Raw genomic sequence first — 20,277 nt, 5'->3', positions numbered from 1 at the left:
AACACACTCAAGAATATCTGACACAAGTGATTGAAAACCTTCATTATAGCGAGAGCTTCAATCAATCGCCGTTCAGAGGTAAAGAAAAATCTCCTGTTCAGTACACGGGGGCAAGTGTTCCTATCTAAGTCAATTGGCTGACAAAATTGAAGTAATTCCCCATGCGCTTAGCTGTCAAGCAATCTTTTCAGAGACGAGCAGCAAGGCGGGAAGGGTTTCCGGGGGTGAGAACAGACTGTTACGCATTTTTCCGTATGATTGCGGAATGAGGTTTTTTTTTCTAGATAATTTCTCTTTTATGACATCTAATGAAAAATATGATCATGAATGCGATAACCAGACAGGTTACATAGCCTCAAAATAAATGTGATTTAGATTTTTCTCAAATATGGTCCAATCGGCTAATATGACTGTGCTGTTTGCAGACCTAGGAATGATTACCTCAAAAAGACGGTAGATCAGTTTAGTTCAGTTAAAAAAAGAATAGATCAAAAGTTCACAAAAATGCGCACCAGTTTTAATAGAAAAGCACTTTTGTAAACAATATGAACAGTTATATGTACAGGAGCTGCTCCAAACAAGCAGAAGACAGCAGCATTAAGCAGACGCTGGTGGTTTGTTGAGCATATACTCATACTCAGAACGCCGTGTCCAATCTCAGCTGGTATCCGTTAACCAGCTCATTAATTTCCTCTGGATATCGTCAGATAATCTCGGAAAATGCCCGTTTGAGGCGGCTTAATGGTACGCTGGTGCATAAGGTGATGAATGCAAACACACACAGAGATGCAGACATGGACGCTCTTTCCTGCTAATGAACTCAGCAGACTTGTGTACCATTGAATGCAAAATACAAAACTACTGCAGTCAATGGCAAAAGAAAAACTAAAAAACAACAACAACAAAACAGGCCAACACAGACATTAAACGCATCTGTTCAACACTCTGTAAAAGCAGTCCAGCTTTTGGTGTGAACAGCAAGTAGACCTATAATGTGTATTTCTTTTCAAAGCTGTCCAGTGCCATCCAACTGTTGGCCAAACAGATTTAATTGAACAGGAAGACAAGGGACTCTGTCAGCTCCAAAAGTCCACTCTCCAGAGTTGAGCATGTGTTTGTGTGCCTGCAATGCACTGCTTTTTTAAAAACCACTTCCAGCAAATGGAAAGAATTCAGACAGTTGAAATTAAATTTCCAGTTCAATAAAAAATACAGTGTCTGCTTTGAACATCAATTATTTAACTAGATTTTTACTTTTTCTGTGGTGATTGCTCGAGTCAAATTGCCCACACGGTGAAAATCGAGCTTGACTGCTTTAAGTTACAGCACATCTCTTCTCAGCAAAAAGCGAGCGATTTGTCGTCTTACATGACAAATTTTTGCTTTTGAAAAAATCTTTTAGGTGAACTATTCTCTTTGATTTCTATGCACTGATAATGTCTTACCATGTCATTCATTAAAAAAACTAAATGAACTTGGTAACCAAGCCAACCATGTTTGTTAAAGAGGTTCTGCTAACCGAATGAACAAACAGAAGGGGATGTGTTCAGAGTTCAGAGTTACGAAAAACGAAACGTGTTGGTTGAATGCTTCAATGAGTCATAAAACGCATATTAAAAAAATGTCTGTCTCTGAAATGGAGATAGTACTGTAAATGAATCAGTGACCAAATCTGAACAAATCTTTAGGTGAGATTCAAAAGTGTCAGTGGAATAAATCACCACTAATAGGTACAAGCATTTTAAACATTAAAAATCTGTTTTGAGCTTTTGGTGCAGCCAAAGCAGTAACACATTTCACATGCCTGGAAAACAGGGAAAGCAACGCCCAACATCTTCAGAAGCTCAGGGTGTATTCCCAGAAATAAATTTCATTTCTTTGCAAATCAACTTAAGTGAATTGTGGACATATTTTCCTGTTTGGTTTTATAAGTTCAAAGAGCAACAGGGCAGACTCTCTGGCGTGCTGTGCATGCCTCAACATGTTCCAGAGTAGCTCTCTCTCTCTCTCTCTATCTCTCTCTCTCTCTCTGTTCTTTATTTTCTTGAATTTTCCTCCCTTTCCCTTCTAGGAGCATTTGCACCTTACACCTTCCTTCCCAGCTCTTAAGTGTGTGTGAAAGTTTGCAGAGCGCTTTCCCATATATCTCTCACACATACACATACACACTCAAATGCCCCCACTCTGGCCCAGTAAAACTGCCTCTCCCTGCCCCCAAGCATGTGCTACCTCCAACTAACCTCAGTGAGCCTCAAGCACCAGCTCATTCCCCTGTCTCATGCGGTGCTGTGCCCAGCAGGACTGTACTGCCCCTGGGAGAGAGACAGCAAGAATCCTGGGTGTGAGACTGGGTGAGACAAGACCCCTGGAGGGAAGATGTCAATAAAGAACTTCCTGCTGCTGGACCCCTTGACTAAACATCGGCCTAAAACGCAAATTGCTATGGTTGTCATGACTACTACAGTGGGCCACCGGAGCCGTGCGAGAAAAAAAACAAGGAGAAACAGGATCCAGAAGAATGCGTGTGAACAGTGACTGGATTGATGGTCATTTGTTTATTATTCTTTCCCTCAGCCGGTCTAAAGCGGCACGGTAATCAAATTAAGCATGAGATTATAACAGTCCCAGAAGGTGTTTAAACAGAGAAGAAGACAGTTGCTTCAAACAGGTTGTGAGAAATGTATCCAAAATTCACAGTATGATCTTTCTGTTTTTATGGACTAGATATCCGACTATTCTAGTAAGCCTGCTGAGTTTTTAATTTTATTTTCAGATTATTTTACTGCCAGGGATGTAAGGATAAATTTAGGGCCGCTGTAATGAACAATTCAGTGTGCCTGTTGAGTTCGCCTTGGACCAGAAAGCGATTCTGCAAAACTGCAAAAAAAAAAAATGACTGCAAAATCACTTCATGGTCCATGCCGTCTGAACTGTTATCATGAACATTAATATGTTTTATTACACAATAATATAGAAAGCAAAACTATAGATTTTGAAACAAAACTTTTTGTTCACAAATAGGCCTGTCACGATAACACATTTTGCTGTACAATAAATTGTCCAAGAAATTATCACGATAAATGATAATATTTTCGTTCTAAGACCAGTTTCAACTAATATAATGATAAATTCAATAATAACGCAGGTACACCTTTTCAAAGATCAATAAACTTTTATTTTATGGCAGTTTCAGAGCAAGAAATACCAACATGTTGACTTTGTGTGGCTTAAAACTAATTATTTTTTTATGTTATATTATGTGTTTAACCATTAACCAAAAATAAACATTTTGACTGATGAAGGGACCGTTCACATATCACGTCTTTTTTTGTGCTCAAGTTCGTTATTTCAAATGCGGTATGCACGCTCATAATGGAAGCGACGAGGTACAATGCGCTCGTTTTTCCAGGCGCGTCCGCAGCACATCTAGTTAAAAACATCTCAGCTTTTCAGAAAGACGCAAGCGCACCAGGTCATGTGACAAGAACCAACTCAATCAGTTTCCTTCGGTGTGAAATTCCCCGTTGTTTTTGAAAAATGGGGTGCACCCAAACACATTTTTACTGTGTGAACTCACTGGGTGCGTTGACACACGCAACCACACGCCTACAGACATATTTAGTTGAGCGAGCCAAATGCCATTTTCACAGAAAGGGCAACGAAGTTACTTGCAAAATATGCTGAAACAAACTGTATTAAAATAAAGCAGTTGTGCAAGTACAATGCAATATCACTTGCGACGCAAACATCCACAAGAAAATGAAAGGTGCTTCCAAAGCTGTTCAATCTCACAGGCTGCGCTCCAGACAAACCCCACATCGTATCATGACATGCTACATTATTTAAATAAAAATTGTAAAAATTATCGCGGCCAAAAATATTATCGAGCACATTTTTTTTCTATTGCGCGATTGATTTATCGACTATCGCTACAGGCCTATTCACAAATGTTCTTTGTGTTAGCAGTCTCATGTTTTATAGGCTAGTTACTTAATACACTAGCATAGCATATTGTTAACCATTTTTTTGATTAGCCTAATAACTAAGCCTATCTATTTTAATTTTTACCTAAGAGCAGACAGGGTAATCTTTAACTTGAGTAATCAAGGTTTCCAGTGTCATTTGCTTTTACTATGGAAAGTTCTATCATATTTTCATGAATGCACTGGTTTGTTACACAAATAGTTTTAGAGTTTACAGAACTTTATAGTTATTTACCTATAGCAGCTAATGATTCAGAATCCTATGCATTCTTGGGGGATATCTTACTTTCACGTTGAAAAATAGAGTGAATATCGTGAATGTTAAATATTTTTTTTGTTTTTTGATCAGGCTACCTTTCAATCTACCTCTTGAAATCCTAAGCTGACTTAACAGGAAGACTGAATAGTTCCCAAACACCAGACTTCTTGGAAGATGGTTAGTTGAGAGTTAGTAGAGAAAGATGGTTAGGAAGGGGTCACATGACGCGATTTCAAGTTTTCCTCTGTCTTTGGAGTGTTACATGTTGTTCATGCATATATACAGTAAGATGCATGAAGTAACAAAGACAAAAGTCCCAAACAATAAAGAGATATTCTTTATAAAAGTTATGACTTGTTCAAGGATTCCCACATTTGCAAAACACCGCCCAAATGTTAACACAAAGAGAGAAGGCATAACTTTTATTCTTGCTGTAGTATTGTTGCTGTTGCTGCCATGTCGTGGAGACCTGGTGTTTCCAAATATGGCATATCATTTCCATTACATGGTTGATGTGTTCGTCCAATGACAATGCACTGGATAGCTGGCCAATCAGAGCACACCTCGCTTTTCAGAACGATGAGCTTTATAAAATTAATGTATTTCAGAAAGAAGGGGAAAGTACGCTATGTAGAAAACAATGTGTTTTTTTACCTTAAACCACATAAACACATTGCATTAAACCAAATACACCAAATAATGTTATTTTTAGCATCGTCATTTGACCCCTTTAAACATTAAACTATCAAGCACCATAAAGGACTGCATTTGTACAGGTAAAAAAACTGGAAGCGAATGACAATTTCAAGCGACAAGTGCAAGGTTAAACCCATGGAGACAATAAATGTGGTTTAAAGTTAGAGCTGGATACCATTGCAAGTGCAATTAAAAGGGTAAAAGACAATGTCAGGTAAAAAAGCATTCCTTACAGCTCTAGACAGCTAATATATGCTCATCCAAGTCCAATGAAACTACACGCACCACCAAACTACAATCTCAACAGTAAAAAAAAAAAAAACCTTAGTTAATTAAAAACCAGAGGAACAGATTTAACCTTGAGGGGATCTTGGCACTACTAATATTTAGCTGAATTGTTGGCATTAGCTAATTATAAGCCTACTCTCTATCGGTCAGCAGGCTTTGCTTTGAAGTCAAGAGGAGCTCCTCACATCACTGAGGCATGGAGAGAGAAAGGGAGGACAGACACTGGATTAAGCGTATGCTGCAGGGTGTACCATCCTCTCTGGTTTTATTTCCTGTCCGCATCCCTCCTGTCAGTTACAATACAATAAGGGTCACAAAAATGGGCATAAAAGAACTAATAAAGGCCAGTGCAAATTAAATGAGATGCCACAGGGTTTGAACTGAATTTGAATCTATGAAATAATTAAAAGAGCATCAATCTGTGCACAACCTAAAGCATCAGCAAACTGCGGTTGGGTTTTTGCCAAAGGAAGAGAGCCGGTGGTAAAGAGTTATTGAGAAAGAGAGGGAGAGAGAAAAGGTGATAGAAGCTTCCAGCTCAATTAAAATCCACAAGTATAAACTTTAGCTGGGCAGGGCGACGCTTCCTGTTCTGGCCTGCCTAATCCCGAGACGGTACACTGAGAGAGAACAAAGGAAAACCCCAACATGCATACACACACACCTACCCTCCACACACACCGGATATCTAAATCCCCTCTGAAGCACTTTAGAAGGAATGGAGGGGGAAGAATGCAGTCCACTCATGTGCACAGTTTAGTTTGGTGGCTTGTTCCTTTGGTCTAAATAGTCAAGGCAAAAAGTTTTTCTTTTACTCAAGTTCAACCAGAAAATTCTAATTACATTATATTTTAATATGGGGTCAGTAAGAATGTTTTAAGAAATAACACTTTTATTCAGTAAGGATGCATTAAACTGATTAAAAATGACAAAAAAAATATATTTTATATATATATATCACAGTTTCCACAAATATTATTAACCAGCAGAACTGTTTTCAACACTGATAATATTTATAAATGTTTCCCAAGCACCAAATCAGCATATTTAGAAAGATTTCTGAAGAATCATGTGACACTGATGACTGGAGTAATGGCTGCTGAATATTCAGCTTTGTCATTACAAGAATAAATTACATGTAAAATTACATTAAAACAGACAAAAGTTGTTTTAAATTGCAAAATTACTTTTTCAACTGTATTTTTGATCAAATAAATGCAGCCTTGGTTGTTATAAGAGGCTTCTTTTAAAAACATTAAAAAATCTTACAGACCCCAAACTTTTAAATGGTAGCATATACAGTTGTTTTTACATTTTATATAATGCATTTCCTCTGTTTCTCTCTCTTTTTTTTTGGTGAAAGAAAGGAAAGTACCACCAAAGCTATACAAATAGCTTAACTTTAACCCAGAATATTCCTTAAGAAAAAAAAAAACAGATGAAAAAGGTGACTTTTTAGGACTTCTCTAAATATGAGTTTCTAGGATTGTCTGCTTTAAGGAGTGTTGTGGTCAGTGGATGTATTCAGGTGGTTTTACCTCCAGAATATGTTCATCCTGTTGTTCTCTGTCCAGCTTCCGAGACGTGGTGGTGACCAGGCCTGCAAAAACACGAACACAATTTGTAACCACATTAAAACTTAACATCTTAAAAATCTTGTACCCAGACATTCTCAAAAGGGGTTTTGTCCGATTTATTTAGCCTCTGGCTGCAATATTGTCAAGTAAACACACACACACAAATGTTAAATACTACATATTCAGCTGCAAAGAACTGCAGAAAGGGCGTTGTGCTTGTGTCAAAAATGTTTTAAAGCTGAACAAACAACCACACTTAAAACATGTACTCACACTTCCTGGAAACAGACAACATACACCTAACAAACTAACTTCTACCAAACACACAATGCTGATAATAAACACCTTCAAGCACTGAAATAATGAGGGAAATGTCAATGCAACCGTCACTGCATTTACCCAAAACTGTTCTGGGTGTGGCTTCTTCTGTGGTGGGTTTTTAGAAGATTTCTCTCAAGGGCTTTACATTACAGGAAAATAAGTTCTGAGCACAACAGAAATCCAATTAGAAGTGAATTTAAATGCCGAACCCAGTGAAGAGAGTATAAACAGGCAGACAGAGATCGAACAACAATGCAAATGAGCACACATTTCTGTAAAGAGCGTCTCGGTTGCATATAATAAGCAGACTTGTGTTTCTCCGTCAGTATAATTGTACATTAGATGGGGTAGAGAGCACGGCAGACGTTGCCAGCCCCGGCCACACGAGAGACGCCTGCCGACCGTGCAGAAAAAGGATTTCCGAAACCAGAAGCCATCAATGGCGCTCAAGCAGGCAGCAGAAATAGCCCAGCCGCAACTCGCCTCCTGCTCCTGCTCTAAATTGTGCTAGGCTGCAAACCATCTCTCGCTTTCCTATGCTTTTGCAGTCATACATAGGAATGAAAATAAACTCTGAATGCGGGCAGTCATCAAAAACTCTGCACGTTAAAACATTATAATAAAGGCAAAGCTACATTTATAGACCAAGAACTTGACTGGAATGGAAAAAGACATTAAATAGGGATATTTAAATAGGGACATGTTTTATAGGAATTAACAAGAACTTTTTTTCAGTGTTAAGCTAAAAAGTAATAATATTTAGCTGATATTCTAAATTAATCAAAGTTAGGCAGCTTTTAAATGTTTCCCTGAAGTTTTGGTGTCCAGAATACGCAGATATGACAATTATCATTGCACACGAGCATGTGAGTGTAATGCTGAGGTGTACGGCTGCTGGATGGACCTTAAGATCATGCTGCTAAAAAGACGCCTGTGTTCGTACCCACAATCCATTTCTTCCCTGGCCAAAAAAACAGTGGTCTACTGAACTGCGGGCTAAGCATGGCCAAAGAAAATTACAGTTCAGCCATTTTTGGAAAAAGAAAAACAAGAACGTTGGAGCTTGGAGATGCAAGAGCAAATGTGAAAGAAAGAAAGAAAGAAAGAATCATCAAACTAAGGAATAAAAGATGGATTAACCAAGCAAACCATATATTTTCATACTGGTTAAGACTGGTTTACACTCCTAAAAAGGTTTCACGAAAAAAAAAAAAAAGTTTTGCACATTGATGCAATAGAATAATCATTTTGGAAACTTTCTGTACTTTTCTTAAAAGGACCATTTTTTTCTTAGTGTCACTAATTTTTTTTTTTATCTAGAAATATTTCTCAATTATAGAGTGCAATAGAAAGGTCCGTGGATGTTGAAGGTTCTTCATGGAACCATCTATGCCCATAAAGAACCTTTATTTTTAATACTGTATGGTATAGCTTGGTCAGCCAACATCACTTTTCCAGATAAAGTTAGTCGACCCAGGAACGCTAGTTAAGTAGCCTAGTGGGGTCTGGGATGAACCGTCTCCTGTTTGCAAGAATCTCATTTCATTAGCCATCAGATGATGTTTTCCCTAATTTTTTCTGAGAAAGCAAATTAATTTTGCCAAAAGATTTCATTATTTGATCTGTCCGCGTAGTCTGAGGTACTTACAACTCAAGCATGTTTTGCTGAGCACAAGCGTGTGACGTTTGCCTAAAATAGCCTCTGAAACACATAGTGAAAACACATAGTGAAATCTAGCATATAATGATAGCACCGCCACACTGCCTCTGGAGAAAAGGAAAGGATAAAACCAGAAAGAAACCAGTGGAAAAAAAGAGCATCCAAGTGTCTGGGTAAATGACACTTTGCCCTTTCCTCTAAAACACTTTAGCTTAGGAAAAAGAAAAAAAAAGAAGTGCTATTTTCTCTTTCTGGCTCTCATGAACTCTCCCTCGCTTAGACGGAAGGCCATTGATGTACTTTAGAAGAGGTATCATTTAGCAGGCAGGAATGCAACACCTCGTATCTGAGACCGAGACGCCACATTCCTCATTAAGGGTCTCGCACACATGTTGAAGCACACACTCTTACCGAAATGCATATGCACCTCTCTTCAGCGCAGATGAATGTACATACAAAACACTCTTAAGGCCCACTAACAAGCACAAAACAGTCCACGCCACAGCTACATAGATAAATGAGCGCACACACAAAGACATGCACTACAGTAGGCAGACCTGGGCAACGTTCCCAAATGCACCCTAACCCTCCTCCCCATTCTAATACAGACTGCGTTTGTGAATAGCAGCCATTTCAGAGCGGAAAGACAGAGAGAGAAGGGCAACACTTGAGGTTGAGAAAGAAGTCTTTGCTGGGTTTGTGTCTCTCAGAAAGAGCCTCACATTAGCCTTACACCATTAACCTCCTGCAGAACACTCAATAGAGCCTATCAAAAAGACACTGCCACACTCGCACACACAAATATGTGCTCAGAGAAGTCAAAAACATGCAAATGCTCAAAGAATTCAAGTTAGTCTATTATTCATTTGTTTTCCACAATAATTATTCACGTTAAATAGTGTAAAAATTACCAGTAAAAGGCCTCTACACTGACAGCGTTCTGTAGCTAAAAAGTAACCTAAAGTAATTAATTTTTAATCAGTGTTCACAAATGGAGATGACACAAGCAACAGCAGTAACTACTAGGGATAAACCGGTATTAAAACTCTGGCTAATTTGAAGATCATTATTGTTAAGTCATGCTAAGTAATCCTAAATAAAATAAATATAAGTTAAAAACTAAAATAAAACAACAACAATCAAGTTTTGTGTTTTTGTGAGTGTACAGTATATGTTATGCAAATGTAGTCAGTTAAATGACGATGTCTCCAGGCATCCTCTCAAACTCATCGGCGGACAAAGCAGAAATAATCTGAATAAATCCCATCAGTCTTGTTGAGTGGCTTCAGCTCAGTCTCCACATTTAGCCGCCAAAGGCCCCTGGAAATGGGGCAGCTGATGGTAGGAAATTCCTATCTGAGAGTGACTGAGATTACTAACACTGAGCTTTCAGACTTTCGTTCTATTTGGTGTATTAACTCCATTTAGAGTGTGGGTCACAAAGAGAGAGAGAGAGAGAGAGAGAGAGAGAGAGAGAGAGAATGAACAAGAATAAAGAGACAAATCCCTGGCAGATAATGTCTCTTTCAAAACATTATTTTTGATTTGAGTATTCCAGAGCTCAATGCTCACTCATGCATGGGGGCGACCTGGATTTTTAACACTAAATCACCGCATTCCCAACCTCTGTGTGAGCATATGTGTGCAAGGTCATGTTGGCATTAAGACTTCATCATTGATTTTTTTTTCTACATCACAAGGTATGGCACACTGCCACAAATGTATCTGTCCTGTCCTTTAAGGATGAAGTGCTTTTGTGTTACTAGTGGCAGCAAAAGAAATTGCAAAAACTATCGATTGGCACTTTTCCACGGCATGGTACGACTCGGCTCGGCTCGGCACGGCCCAGTTTGCATTTCCACTGCAGTTTAATAACGCTTTAGAGTAGGCGAATATTGATTATTCACATGTCGTTATAGTTGCTCCACCTGAATCCTGAAAAACGTTTTCATTCCACATCGCTGGTGGTACTGAAAAAAGTACAAGATTCTGTACCCAGTGGAAAACCCACAAAAGTGATCGTGTCGTACCATACAGTGGAAAGCACCAAATGAGTCCTAAAAACAGAATTGCAGGAGTTTTTGTTCAGCTTTGTTTGAATGAGATTTATTTATTTATTTATTTTGGTTAAATGCCAGTAATACGGTATACGGTTAACACAAGCTTCAAGATATTTTCACACTTTCTTCAATGACATAAAATACATCAACAATATCCCACTTGTGTGTTTTAAGGTTTAAGCTTGAAAAAGGCAGTGACTAACAAGTGGCTAAATGGGACTAAAGAGGTTTTAAGGGAATCATGAATGACTAATTAATTATCACGCCAAACAGGAAAACTCATCTACTCACTAGTATTTGCTTGTTTTTCCAGTATCATTGCATTAGTTCTCGCACATTTGCTAGCTATTTAAACTTCACTGAAAGAGTTGTTGGAAGCTGAGTGGGGGTGATGTTAAAGTCATTTGATCATTGTGGAGTTTGTGTATAGCCTAGCATCAGCTTTTCACTACTTCTGATTATATGTGGATTTCAAAAGCCAAAAGTAAGAAAATGATCTTGATTAACAAAATGTTTAAGAATCATAAACCTAAAAAGCTTTTTTTCTATAGTAATCCAAAAATCAATGGAAAAATCTTACTGCCTTTTTGGAAAGAGAACCAATCAGAAGTTGACATGTCTGGTCATTCAATCAAACAGCCATTGTGAAAGTCAGCCTTTAAATGGCTTACTTCTAATTGCATGTTTAACTGGAATAGAAGAGATTACCCTAGCACTTAGGGGTAAAATGCATACTAATATTCTAATAAGCTTCTCTTACGATGACAAATCACATTGTTTATTATTTGTTCGTGTAACATATTCAAAGATTCTGTCAGAGGTCAAATGCTTTCATGGACTCGTGTTTGCTTGGCTGGGTTGAATATCAGGGAAATTTCTGGTGTGTGAAATCCGTAGGTTAGCAGTAAACAAGCAGGACAGGTGTGCTGGGGGATATGCTTCACAAGCCTCTAAAAGCCTGCAACTTTATCCACAGGAATGAGTGAGAGGGAGGGGGAGTGATTTGTGTGTTTATGTGTTTTTTTTTTCCCCTGCACTTCGTTTTAGTTTTCCATCCTTAATAACCTTTTGTACCTCGAGCCAACTGTGGGAGCCTAAAATATAGGAAATGACAGGAAGTCGTTGGACATAGTATCCATTTCTTTTCAAGCTTTGCCTACTTTGGGTTGAACCCTTTGAAAAGAGCGTGTGGCATTGTTGAATAACAACCCACACTTTTCCCCTCTTAAAAAAAAAAAACATGCTGAAAGTTGATAGGAAGGTGGAAAGGAGGAGAAAGGAGAGGAAAGGAGGCCTTGTGAATCATTGCAGCTATATCCTCCTTTCACTCCAATTAAACAAGCAGAGTAGAGCTCAAAGGCACAGAGGTGGCTCGTAGACTTCTAATTACCTGAGCTGATTTCTTTCCCAGCAGTCAGTGCTCTTGATATTGTCAGTTACAGCAAGCTAAAACTACTCTGGTAAGAGGACAAAGAGAAAGCTAATGCAGATATCAGGTATTACACCAGAGATCTGAGATTTCCAGAAATGTGTGTGCGTGTGTGTGTATGTGTGTGTGTGTGTGTGTGTGTGTGTGTGTGTGTGTGGTTTATATACCAGAACAAGAGCCGGCTGCATTGTAGTGAGCACAATTCTTTCTGCTTGTGCCTCCCAGCTAAAGAAATAATTCCCATACTCACACTACCAGCATACTCATGATCCAAAATTAACACTCCACATGTGCAGTGTTATTTTACTATTATTTATATACTATTATAACACATGTAGTTTATTTTATATTTTTATAAATTTTTTATTCAAATTCATTTTATTTCTAGTGTTTTAATTGTTGTTTTATGTATATAAATATTTCTACACAGCTTTAATTTCTTTTTCAGTTTACTTTTAGCAATTTCAGAACTTGAACTAAAAAAAAAAAGAAAAAAAAAATCCATTATTTTAGGTTTTTAAAGTTTTTCCATTTATTATTACATTTTATTTCAGGTTAATTTCACATTACTAAAAATGATTTTAATAGTTTTAGGTAATAATAACAACAGTGACCATATGGCGAATAATAGTAAATAATGGTTTTCGTGAAGTTAAATGGAGTTACTGAATCTGTTTTAATCTAGTCAACCAAATTACTGACAAAAATATTTGTCAAAAAAGGTTTTGTCCACGATAGTTAATGTGAGACAAGACAAAAAAAAATGCATTATGATGTTTAACAATTTTAACATACTGAAAAAAGATTTTTTCTTTTTACATATTACGTATAATTAAAATGCTTTACTGACTAAAATTAAATTAAATTAAAATATAAAGACTAAAATGACAAAATTATCTACAATTATATCACAAAAAAATTGACACGGTTACATTTTTATTTTTATCGGGCATGTAAACCAGTCAAATATAACTACAATAAATATGTATTATAATAAACATTTCTACAAAAGAGCAGCATGTGATACACCAGGTGTCAAATTTTTACTTGTCATATTCGGGTTCTTTTAAAGTCATAGTTCTGCTAAAAATGAAAATTTTAGAATCATCCATTAACCCTTCTGTCATTCCATACCTCTATGACTGACTTTCTTCTGCAGAACACAAAATGTTAGAAACCAAACAACATTGCAGCCCACTGACTTCCATTGTAGGGATAAAAACATGGAAATATTTCTCAAAATACATTTTATGTTTCACAAAAGCAAAAGTCACACCAGTTTGAAGTAGCGTGAGGTTGAGTAAATGATGACAGATTTTTTAAATTTGGGTGAACTATCCCTTTAAGCTGAAAATGCTCTTGTCGTGAAGCATACACTGATATTTGATCCCTGTCTCTCCACACATTCGCTTTCACTCTGAGAAATGAGAAGTCACGTTCACTTGCGCAAATACACAGCCTCACATAAAACCTTTTCCTTTATCACATCATTCGAAGTCCAACTCAGCGGGGTGCTTTCGAAAACCAGGCTGAAAGAAGCTTTCAGGCAGATAGGTTAATTTCTCTTCACCGACAGGTAGAGCATGAAAAGGATCTCTCTTACACATTCGCTTGAGCAAAAGCGTAGTGCAGTCATTCAGAGAAAGCATTTCAGGAGGGCAAAGGAAAAGACTGGCGAACCACCCACACACCTCACACGAAGCAAAGGCCTCTGGGAAAGACCTTAAAGATACAGAGAAAGGGAGAAAATGATGGTATGAAAGAATGGTGTGGCAAAGGAACCATGTAAGCTGATGCATGAACGCTTATGCAGGAACACACACGTGTACGTACATACACACCACATTTATGCAGGCTCACACCCACACACTCACTTTATCACTTTAACTGACCTGTGCAGCAGGGATTGAGGTCAGTATGAGCAGGTTAACTAGACTCAGACTCTTTTGCATGAGCTGACTCAAAGAGGGGAACAATCCGTTCACCTGCAGTGCGTGTCATTATCCTCAGCTACACTCACTGAACAAATCTCTGAATGCAGCTCTAGGACAAAACAGTAATTCAGTAGGGATCCTTGTTTCTCTGCCAGGTATCTTCCCAGGAAAATTCTAGTGGGTTTTGCTGAGGACGGCTGTGGCACACAGGTGTCAGAGAAAATTACAGTCTTCAGATGTTATGAGGTTTTAAAGCAGCTGTTTTCTGCATATTCTTTATTGCCTGACTGTCTTTTACCTGAAGTCCTATGTATGTATGTGTGTGTGTGTGTGAGAATGAAAGATAGAGAGAGAGAGGTAAACACTTAAATAGACATTTCAATAAATTACCTATTATAGATCATATTTTTTCACCTATCCATCCATGCATCCAGCCAGCAACATACTATAACACATGCAGGCATAAATAAGATAAACCAACAGATGGATGGATAAATTAACTAATTTAAATTAAATAGCATTGTGCACATTATGTAAATGTGCTTATATATCAAATAAAGAGGTTATAGTTGTCTGATTTTTGTTTGCAGCTTATTTTCTAGAAATGCTCTTATTGTACTGGTGTGGAGGCTTTGTGTTGCGCACATTCGAGTATGTCTATACAGTACAATAAACTCTTTTTTTCCAAAATATCAAGGAAAATCCTGTTTTCCATGACATGTTCCCTTCAATGAAACACAAAAGCAGCACTAAGACCTGTTTACTGTTGCTCAAAAAAAAAAAAAAAAAAAAACTCTCATCAAAGCCTTTAGTTACCACACACACACACAAACAATTACACCAACCAATCAATATCATCCAAGGTGCTTTTGTGACCAAGCAGACAAAAATGTCAGCTGAGAAATAAACAATCAAACTCCAAGGCTGCAGATGTGCTCTTCGCCGATCTACCAGCGAACCAACAAACAAGTTTATTCTGCTTCTTCCCACAGGTCCTATTTTTTGCAGGGCAGCTTTGTAGACGCGCCAACACAGGGCTCTGCTGTTTCTGAGCATGTAATTACTGAGGTTTGGCCTGCTGTATTTAACTGCTTTATCGTCAGGCGTGACGCTTTGGGCAAAAAAAAAGAAAAACTAATAATAGAGGTCAGCGGTGATAACAATTAAACTCCAGATTCAACGAAACTTTGTTCAAATAAAATCAACGCAGGTAGCTATGGTGTTATTACAACCTGTGATAAAGGTTACGGGTTAATTGTTTGATTGCGTAGAAGCGCATGAAGTGCTTTTAAGTGTTGCAAAGAAGTTATGAATTGTTAAAATGACTTGTAGTATATTGTTAATGTCTGCACACCCTTTCTCTTTCACAGAAGTACTTATGTATCAAGATTTAGTACGCATTCTAAGGGACACGTCTCAGAGTTTAGTTTAGATTTATCTCCCACTGTTTTTACGACACTCACTGAACCCAAACTTTCATTTATTAGAGGCAGTCACTTAAATGTTTCACTTATTTCTAAACAGATAGTGACCGAAATGTTTCATTTTCATTCTGAGGCTGTTTAGTGGTTTTCCCCTCATTTTCATTCTGAGTTAATAAGTGAAATCTCCCATTTCCCCTATGGGCTCAAACAGTAGTGCAAGTCATTATGATTTAATGGATTATACTCCTGGTTATTGTGAAATGCTTAGTAAAGCAGGGAGAACATCATCTTGTTCATTCATCACCCATGATAAGCTAATGTAAATCTGCACTAAAGGAAATTCAAGCAGACGAAACCAATCAACCTTGAGACAATGCTATTTAGTATTTCAATACTATTCAAGTGTTTATTGACAGTTTAAATTAGCTTTTATTTTTACATTTTCAGTTTTCATTTTAGTTTTACAAATTCATTCAGTTTTTGTTTTAATCATTTTCTTTTTTATTAGTATTATTAATATTATTTCAATTAGTTCCAAAAGCCACATTTCTTATTTAAAAAATTCTAATTATTTGTAGACATCCTATTTTGTTTACTTAAGTAACGCAAAAGACAATATAGTTTTAGTTGTAGTTCACAAAAGCAAAAGTGCCTTGAGACTGAATTGTAATCTTTTTACTGACTGAAAACCACTATCGTTTTTTTATTATTATTATTATTATTTCTTTTTAGAAATCGCTCAAGTAAATGGAACATCTGTACAGAAAACACCTCCTCCAATGAATTGTCTTCATTGCCAGACATGTACGCTGTGCAACTGTATGTTATCTAGGAAGAGACGGACCCATCCCTGATTACTCCCAGTTATATTATATTATGTCTGAGTCTGTAGTGTTTGGGTGGGTGAGCACCCTGTGCTTTTGACAAAAGATGTACTGTCTACATTGCATACCGATATGGTTATACAAGGTCAGTTATGCTTTGCAGAGCCCTTCCTCTGGAGATCTGATATGCACTTGCAAGATGACAAAATATTTCAGGAACTTCTGTGAACCATCTCGGTTAATCACTACGAATTTAGAACTTCCGGACTTAAAACTAACTAAGTGTTGCAAAAGCACTTTTTTTTCTTAAATAGAGTCTTATCTCTTAGTCTTGGTAACACACACAAATAGGCTCTTTAACAACCCACCCATTATCCGCCACTCCTGGTATGGTTAATATTCTACTAAAAAGCCAGACAGCCTAAATTTTCCTCTCTTTTCCCCCTCCCTTTCCTTTCTTTCTTTCCCTGGAGCAAATCCAAGTGTGGAAACGTTACTGAGAGAACACAGTCTGCTGGAGGAAAAACCCTTATGTGGTCTGAAAACTCTCATTGGTCACTGCTAGCAAAAATAAACTTTGTTATTTGACATTGGTGTATGTAACTGCATGGGGAAAAAAGACCACACAAGTCAGTAAAACACTGTGAGAGAGGCTGGCCACCAGCTTTCACTGACTGGCCAAAACCTTCAACTCAAATAAAACTTCAGGGCCAGTTTCTCATACTGACTGCTTTCAGGTTCACAAATTTGAACAATGCTTCAGAAGGCATTTTTTTTTTTGCACATACTCACTTCATCCACATAAAGCTTGTGGATTTCAGAGATGTGTACCCACAGGAAAGAAAAATTACAAATTAAATCTATTTATTAGGGGTGTCCATGGTTAACCGGTTAACCGATTAACCGTTAAAAATTGTGTAACCGAGTGAAACATTTTGCTCGGTTAAGTGACGTCAATGGCGTGCATTGAATTTAGTTGTAATACATTTTTGCACCACCAGAGACCGCCAGAGCGCTCCCAGACATTTGTAATGTCCACAAGAAGAAGTCATTTTTCTAATATGAAGCGGGCTAATACGAGTGACGGGGCAAAATGCAAGTATTGCAATACAGTACTTAGATATAATTCAAGTACAACCTCGTTGTTATAATCTCAACAGCCAACACCCGGGCATCATTAGGCCGGTCAGGACACACTGGATGCGTGGCGAAAGCATCTCAGCTGCGTGGCGTGTCTGTTTTTAATTCGGTTCCCATGTTAACAGGTTAGAGCTTGCCGAGTCGACTGCCTGCGTGAGACGCGCGGCTCAGGCGCGGCTCGACGCGTGCATGCTAGAAATAGAACCGACGCCTTGTTGGAAGCGTTTCCAGGCAAAGTATAATAGGAAAATATGTTTATATGTCATTTTGTACAAAAATACATATTAATTCATGACATTTTGATATTTGAAAGTCTATAGGTTGACATAAATTCAGATATAAATGTAATTTAAATAAATAAATAAATAATTATCGATTTTCAAATATTGTACGTGTCAAACATAGTCATAGTCATAGCCTTAGCGAGGCGGCCGCGGAGTCTGCTTGTTACCTTTTGCCTTATACATTTTAGGCTTATTCTCAAATTCAGATTGTGTTAATGGGCGGAATTATTAGGCAGTTTTAATAGGACAATTTGACCGGAGAGATTAAATTTTGTCGGACATTCCTTTTTTTTCGGCCAATGTCCGGAAATTACTATGGTTATGGTTACTATGGCACACTATGGTTAAACGAGTATTAACCGCTAAGGGCCTCGGTTAACGGTTAATGAAAAACTTGAGAACGTGCAGCCCTACTATTTATAATCTTAAATGTTCCTTTTAGGCAGTAATGAGACTGATTGTAATAATATTTTACAATATTACTGTTTTCATTTTGGTGCGCATACAAGGTATTCTACAAAAACATTTAAAAAAATCGGACCGACCACAAACGTGTGAATGGTAGTGTGTCTTAATGATTGGCTTGTATATGTCTTTTTATCTAAAACATTGTGGGAGCAATGGAACTGTAGCTGCTAGCTATCACCATCTTCCTCAGTTATTTGTTCTAAGCACTAAAACATGTTCAGACAACAATAGTGGAGATACTGCAGGCGCTAGGTAATCTGACCTAACATGTTTCAGAAAAAGTCCTGAACTTCAAGTGTGAATCATTTCAAGGTTTTCTACAGCTGCCGGGCCTCTGGATCTGCTGTTTGCACCTTTTACGCCTATTCTCCTCGGTATGCCTGAGAAATCAAGTTCTACACTATGAAGAAGAATAGGACAAGAAGGAGGAACCATAGCTGCATAAAATATTCAGTGTGGGTCCATTTAACTAACCCCATATGCGTGCACACTGATCCATGAAGAGAGTGAGAAAGAGAGGAAAGCGACAGAGATAGAGAGACATGGTGAGAAAACAAGAACACAGAGTAGATCCGAGAGCAGCTGAATGCTCCTTCGTACACTTACTCACTGAGCCTTATGCTTCAGTAGATTTACATAAAAAACTGAGGTTTGAGACTGATGGCACTCAAAGAATCTCAGAAGAGCATTAGGACACAGCTAACCTATCTCGAACTATTTGTATGCATCCTGTAGATGGATGTCTTCTCTGATGGACCATTTTCACTGTACTTATATAGGTCAATGTGACATGTAAAGGCTCTTTCGAACAGAATATGCTCTGCAAACCATGCTTAACTAGGAAGTGAATCACTGAGTTGTGTGTCAGCTGAACAAATCATTAGCAGAATTGATGTTAGTTATAATATGGACAACCGTCTTTCAAATCTTCACCAAGGCCGCATTTATTTGATATAAAATACAGTAAAAACTGAAATACTGTGAAATATTACTGCAATTTAAAATAACAGTTTCCATTTAATTACTTAATTTCCATTTAAGTTTCCATTTAAGTACTTAATTTCGGAGATGGCAAAACTGAATTTTCAACTGCCTTAATATAAGACTGGATATTTTTATCTGCTTAATATTTTATGGAAACTTCTTCAAGATTATTTGAGAAATAGAAGGTTAATTCATCATCATAATACATGTCTTTAGTGCCCTGCTGAATAAAAGTAAAAAAGTTACTACTGAAAATGAAATTTCAGGTTTTTCCAAATGTATGCTGGTATATAATTAATTAATTAGTACTTTACAACATTTATAAGATATAACATGTTTGAAGTGTTGCAGTTGCCCAATATGTGTGCTGAATCTTTTAAAATAAAAATAAATCTGCCTTATGTCCAGTTGAACCCACATTTGATAAATTCAAACTCTCAGTCCACTCCTGTCAACCTCTGCACCTTCAAATCAACTGCTAGAAGGACAGTCAGATGAAAACAGAGAGAAACAAAACACTTACCAGTCTTGGGGTTGATGCTGAAGAAACCCTGGGGATTCCCGCTAGTGATCTTATAGGAAAGCTTTTCACTAGATTTGGTGTCTGGGTCAAACGCCTCGATCTGGATGATGGAGACATCTTTGGGTGAGTTCTCCATGACGGATGGATAATAGACAGGTTCGGAGGTCTGGGGGGCATTATCGTTGACATCCTGGACTTCGATGTAGACCTCGACGAAGGAAGACAGCGGAACCACACCACGATCAGTAGCATAGACCGTCAGCCAGTAGTGAGGTACGGTCTCATGGTCCAGCAGTTCCTGTGTCCGGATCACACCTGAAGAGAACATGAACAAACCATAGGGTCATCTCTAAGACACATCAACTGGCATTTTCTTTAGTTACACTTAAGTATGCTATGTATGTCTAGGAGTGCCATTTAAAA

At 37.7% G+C, this 20,277-nt stretch overlaps 1 protein-coding gene across 10 annotated transcripts in view; it reads right to left on the bottom strand.

The window, feature by feature from the left end:
* Window positions 1-20,277, bottom strand: part of LOC127948646 (protocadherin Fat 1) — an 85,620-nt gene that overhangs the window by 40,913 nt on the left and 24,430 nt on the right. For all 10 annotated transcript variants that reach the window (XR_008152143.1, XR_008152142.1, XM_052545225.1 and 7 more), the window contains exons 3-4: window positions 19,855-20,169; window positions 6,765-6,826 (exon numbers count right to left, since the gene is read on the bottom strand). Coding sequence is in view for 8 of the 10 variants with exons in the window: in XM_052545225.1 (XP_052401185.1) it covers window positions 6,765-6,826; window positions 19,855-20,169 (377 nt within the window). In the remaining 2 variants the exon portion in view is untranslated. The remainder of the gene's footprint in view (window positions 1-6,764; window positions 6,827-19,854; window positions 20,170-20,277) is intronic.

The sequence above is a fragment of the Carassius gibelio genome, chromosome B1 (assembly GCF_023724105.1).
Source record: "Carassius gibelio isolate Cgi1373 ecotype wild population from Czech Republic chromosome B1, carGib1.2-hapl.c, whole genome shotgun sequence".
NCBI lineage: Eukaryota > Metazoa > Chordata > Actinopteri > Cypriniformes > Cyprinidae > Carassius > Carassius gibelio.
The sequence above is the reverse complement of the archived record's forward strand: the minus strand, read 5'-3'. Positions and strand labels throughout refer to the sequence as shown.